The following is a 5,396-nucleotide window of genomic DNA, read 5'->3' as shown; positions in this document are numbered from 1 at the left end:
GCTGAGTGTTCTGAAGCGGTATGTGAGCTTTCCCCTGAGGGTCAGAGCAGCTGTGGATGTGACTGTCACAGCCGTGACTTCATTAGGGGCTTGTCTGTATTTCTTGTCAGTTTAAAGGTACTGCATTTGCTCTTTCAAGTCCAGGTCAACAAAATGCCCTCCTGGGGACTGAATTTCCCTAAATGCACCAGTTAAGTGTTCTCTCCAGTGGCACAATACACGGAGGATTTCCTCAAAAGAAATATTATCAGAATAAGATTATACAAATAAGTCCTTAGGGGAAAGGGGATGATATAAAAGCTATCAAAATGTCTTGTCTGGGAAAATAGTAGAGAAAAAGACTCCCTTTAAAAGCCTAGTCTTATGATTACCTGGCAGTTTTGACGAATTAGCAGGGAATGTGGTCGTATAGTTGGCTAATTTGGAAAAATAAAAGTCATGGAAAAGATTTTTTTAATCTATCATTTGGTTCCTAAGCCACAACTCTCAACTTTTTGGGGAAGAGGTTAGGAGAGCATTCTTTGCCATGGCAAAAAAACTCCCCTTTTGAGTTTTACGGGGTGAGAAGGGCAGAGAGAGCTCCTCTGGCCTCCAGCCTGCACTTGGAACCTGTTGTGAAATCAGCCAGAGTTGTCTAGATGGGGTGAAATGGTGTAGGGTGTGTTCACGCTTGCCTTCCGGAGTTTTAATGTTGTCCAGAAATTTAAATTTCAGAGATTCAGGTTCTCAGGAAGAAATAATTTCCTATTAGGCAGGCTTATGATGAATCTCCTGTTTCAGGTGGCTTCTCTGGGCTGCAGAGAACAAGGTATCCTAGCCCTGTTTCTCCTTCCCCTTGCCTGTGAGGAGTCACCCAGCAGCGATGGGGAAGTGACCTATCTTCTTCCTTGTCCTCAGGAGCCAACGAAGTGCTTCTGGTGGTCGGGGGCTTCGGAAGCCAGCAGTCTCCCATCGACGTGGTAGAGAAGTATGACCCCAAGACTCAGGAGTGGAGCTTTTTGCCAGTAAGTAGTGGTGGAACCAAGCCTGGGGAGAGAGCTTAAATGCAGTCCCTGGCTCCAGATCATAACTAATCCAGCCCTTAGAGTAGAAAAGCCTGGTAACAGCATCATGTTCCTTACAGCAGTTAGTTTCAGTAGTTAGTTATTGACTAATTAGAAATCAGAAATATTAATGACCCCGTGTCAAGTTACACTCAGCTGGCCGCCACCATTCCCGCGCCTTCCCGAGCTGCCTGTGCAACTCGCAGGGTGCTACCCTCGTGCCCTGTTAACCTGAACACTGTGTTAAACTGTGCTAAGCTGAACTGGCATCCAGTGGAACTTGGAAGTTTGTATCTCTCTCCTTCGGTGTGTCTCTGTTTCAGTGCTGAATGAACAATAGTAATTCTGAGAAAACTTGGAATCTTTTGATCATTTCTCGTAACTTTTCGGGTCTTCGGGTCCTGGCCCTTAGGTAGCACTGTGGTAATAGCTTTCTACTTTATGGAAGGATACCGGTCTTTAGCCCAGTGCCTTATGGAATAGAGAGGAGTCGGATACTGGATAACAGAAGGACATTAGGTCCTTTGGAAGCCTTGGAAGGAGGCAAATGTACACAAGGCTTTAATCTGTAAGAGCATCACAACAAGCAAGAGGTTTTCATCCAGAGAGCAGATGAACCTCTGCTCAGAAGGCTTCACAGTGACAGGTGAGGCAGCAGAGGTGCACAGATAAAAACAGGAAGGACAGCAAAAGGTGAGGCCTAAGACTGGCACGACTGAAATGACAGACGCACCTCTTCCCTCCTGAATCCTAGAGCATCACTCGGAAGAGACGCTACGTAGCCTCAGTGTCCCTCCACGACCGGATCTACGTGATTGGCGGCTATGATGGCCGTTCCCGCCTCAGCTCAGTGGAGTGTCTAGACTACACAGCAGATGAAGATGGGGTCTGGTATTCTGTGGCCCCTATGAATGTCCGACGAGGCCTGGCTGGAGCCACCACCTTAGGAGGTAGGCTGGTGCACAGGGCAGTGTTTGCATTTTGGGGTGGCTGGATCGGGGTTCATACCTCTCTATGAAACGTGGAGGCTACTGGTAAGATCACATACGCCTTTCTGCTTTCAGAAATACTCATGGGTGTTTCAACGCTGACAACAGAGTTGGTAAATCAAGTTCCAGTGTGCTGAGTGGGGGATTGGCACTAGTTGTATTTTTGAAAATTCCCATCTAGTCTTGGAATGTTTCTGAAGATTCCATCTTACCCCATTCTTTTTACATGTCTCGACTGTGCTGTCCTCTTTAAAAAGGACTTAATTGACTTATCCCTTAAAAAAACACTTGTTCTTGCCCCCAAACATTGGAAAGAGTTGTGGGAGATTCGTAGAGAAAAGAGTTGTTAGAAGGCTCTCGTTCTCTAATAGCTGTGACTTGTTCATTCTGAGCAGATATGATCTATGTCTCTGGGGGCTTTGATGGAAGCAGGCGTCACACCAGTATGGAGCGGTATGACCCAAACATCGACCAGTGGAGCATGCTGGGAGACATGCAGACGGCCCGGGAAGGCGCAGGCCTCGTGGTGGCCAGCGGGGTCATCTACTGCCTAGGTGTGCGGGCTGGGACGCGGGGAGAACTGATGGGCGGCAGCCTCGGGGTGGGATCCTTTTTACCAGAATGAAGTTCATAGACTTCCTTCCACTAAAACCCCGGTCTGTCACAGTATATTTTTCATTAACTGGGATTCTCCTTTTCATGGAAGCAGAAAACAGGGTACTGCCAGATTTCTTTTGGGATTATTGGAACCCTTGAGGGAGAACTGGAACTAAAAGACTTAGTTGAAACACTCGAGAAAAGCAGAATGGGAATGGGCATCAGGACTTACCATTCTTCCTGGAGTGGGCTCTGCTTTGTCTTTCAGGAGGATATGATGGCTTGAATATCTTAAATTCAGTTGAGAAATATGATCCCCATACAGGACACTGGACTAATGTCACACCGATGGCCACCAAGCGCTCTGGTAAGACCAGTCAGATCTGGGGGGGGGGGGGGGGGCAACAGAGCTGCCAGTTGTCAGGCCGCAGGGGGGGGGGGGGGGGGGGCAACAGACGGAGCTGTCCAAACCTTGTATGTGCAGTGAGGGTGCAGCCACAGGCAGGCATCAGACCAGGGCTGCAGCCCCGTCTTCACTGGAGACAGAGGGGAGCATGAGTCAGGTCCATTCTCCTCCCGCCTGTTGTCTGTAAATGCAGTGAGACTAAAGGCAGCCTAAACTTTGACTAGGGTACAGTTTGAGGGCGAAGGCTTCCTGTCTTACTCGTTTTTTGCATCTGGGCCCCTCCCTGCCTCCTAGCAGCCAGTCCAGCTCTGTGCACGTGGTGCGCACTGCCTGAGGGAATGTGCGTGTGCAGCGAAGGGGCTTCCTGAGCCCCCAGGCTGGGGTACAGTAAGGAGAGCGCCCTTCCTCTGGGCAAGATGTGCTCCAGAGCCAGTCACAACCCCTTTCCTCCCTTTATTGCCTTCTTTTTTCCACTTCCTTCTTTTCTGCTGATGAGGGTTGGGCTGTGAATTAACGAAGGTGAAGATGACAGCCAGTTCAAGAGGGTTTACAGGCGGGTCACCTGTGCTGGACTAGATTCTTCCAGGCCTGTCTGGCCCCGTCCCCATCCCTCAGCCATTCTGGAATTCAGCTAGCCGTCAGTGACAGTGTTTTGTTTCTAGAATTCAGATCCTGAGCTTAGCAGTATTCATTTGCTGTACCTTTTCTTCCCCAGGTGCGGGAGTAGCCCTGCTGAATGACCATATTTATGTGGTGGGGGGATTCGATGGTACAGCCCACCTTTCTTCTGTCGAAGCGTACAACATTCGCACCGATTCCTGGACAACGGTCACTAGCATGACTACCCCGCGATGCTACGTCGGGGCCACCGTGCTTCGGGGGAGACTTTATGCAATTGCAGGGTGAGGGTTAAACTAGGCATCCAGAGCATGTGATCCGAGCCGCATCTGGGGTGGAGATGGGGTTTGGTTTGTGAGGGAGACGCCTTGTGTGGGAGGGGGCCGTGCAGCTGCAGAGCTCAGTCCCGCCTCTTCCCCCTCAGCTACGACGGGAACTCCCTGCTGAGCAGCATCGAGTGCTACGACCCCATCATCGACAGCTGGGAGGTCGTGACCTCCATGGGAACCCAGCGCTGCGACGCTGGCGTGTGTGTTCTCCGCGAGAAGTGACCGGTCCGACACAGTTTGCAGGGAACCAAGGATCCTTTCCAGAATGTCTGCTTCTCAACTGTGTGCACAGGGTGATTACAGGCACCAGTGCCGCGATGATTGTGCTCATTTGACGCCCTCGCGCTGGTGGTTTTCCCCGAGGAGGGTGGGCAGCAGACCCTCAGGGGAGGAGACTGCACACTGAGTGGGTGTGGGAGGCCAGACCACCTCTTCTTCCGGCCGCGGGGGCGCTCTCTCCTTGTTTCTGACTCAGCGTGTGCTTGGGAGAACATACGTTTAAGTTGTGCCTCGCGTGTTGCAGAGAATTAAGGTATGAGCGCAGTGCCGGGGTGTGGGCGGTATCCAGCCTCGATCATTGGAAGGGTACCAACTCTTGTTTCACAACAGTAAATATCTTTCCTAGTCTACAGGTAGCAGGGGCAACACAGTTCCGATCTGGAGGAAAACAGAGGGAAGAGCCCTGTCAAAACTTTGGGGGCCTGGGGACAGGGGGACAGGGTTGGCGTCAGAGCAGGGTGTAGAGTGTGGGAAGGGAGCTGGACCTGGTGGGATGTGAGTGAACCTGCAACAGCCGGAAGGCTGAGGAGGGAGTGTTATTTGAGGGTCTCTCCGTGGCCCCCTGGTATTTCTGGGCCCTGGGGGCTGAGGGAGGGACAGAGCCAGCACGTTAGGTGAGCAGAGGTGGAGAAGTGGGCCGGGGATAAACCAGAAGTTCCTGTGAGTTCACAGTAGCCCTCCCTGCCACGACTCGTCTATCCGGGGAAGGTCTTCCTCTGTTGGAGCAAATGCTCCTCACTCCACTGTTACGCGTCCATACTGTTTAGAGGGGGCGGGGGAGGGGCGGGGGTGGCGGCAGCGGCCTAGAAGTTCAGCTGCCTGGTTACTCCCTCATTCTTTTAAGGACATACTTCTGCTAAGGTGTGGTTTTTACTGCTGTGTTTTGTACATGTAGTTCTTGGCTATTAGAATGCCCCTTCCCTGTCTTTAAAGTGGATTTTATTCATCCCAGGACAGAATAATCAACGACAACTAAAATCCTTTTGTTAGTTTCGTTACCCGCTGTCCCTCCAAGGCTCCCCTGTGCTGTGCAGTGATATTCCTGCTCTGTGGGTATTGGGAGTGTGGGGACGTGATCACCTAAGGAAGGATGCATTTTCCCTTTGCTCTGAAATTCCTTTTTTTCCTCTTTCCC

General features: G+C 51.1%; 1 protein-coding gene across 1 annotated transcript in view; it reads left to right on the top strand.

Moving 5' to 3' along the window:
- KLHL12 (kelch like family member 12) overlaps positions 1–4,318 on the top strand; it is a 28,054-nt gene extending 23,736 nt beyond the window's left edge. Inside the window, exons 7-12 of the mRNA XM_007456159.1 lie at positions 898–1,004; positions 1,798–1,993; positions 2,428–2,586; positions 2,898–2,996; positions 3,751–3,937; positions 4,078–4,318. Coding sequence (XP_007456221.1) covers positions 898–1,004; positions 1,798–1,993; positions 2,428–2,586; positions 2,898–2,996; positions 3,751–3,937; positions 4,078–4,204 — 875 coding nt within the window. The 3' untranslated portion in view covers positions 4,205–4,318. The remainder of the gene's footprint in view (positions 1–897; positions 1,005–1,797; positions 1,994–2,427; positions 2,587–2,897; positions 2,997–3,750; positions 3,938–4,077) is intronic.
- The last annotated feature ends 1,078 nt before the right edge of the window (positions 4,319–5,396 follow it).

Source organism: Lipotes vexillifer, unplaced genomic scaffold (assembly GCF_000442215.2).
Source record: "Lipotes vexillifer unplaced genomic scaffold, Lipotes_vexillifer_v1.1 scaffold1201, whole genome shotgun sequence".
NCBI lineage: Eukaryota > Metazoa > Chordata > Mammalia > Artiodactyla > Lipotidae > Lipotes > Lipotes vexillifer.
Note: the sequence above shows the minus strand (reverse complement) of the source record. Positions and strands in the feature narration are given on the sequence as shown.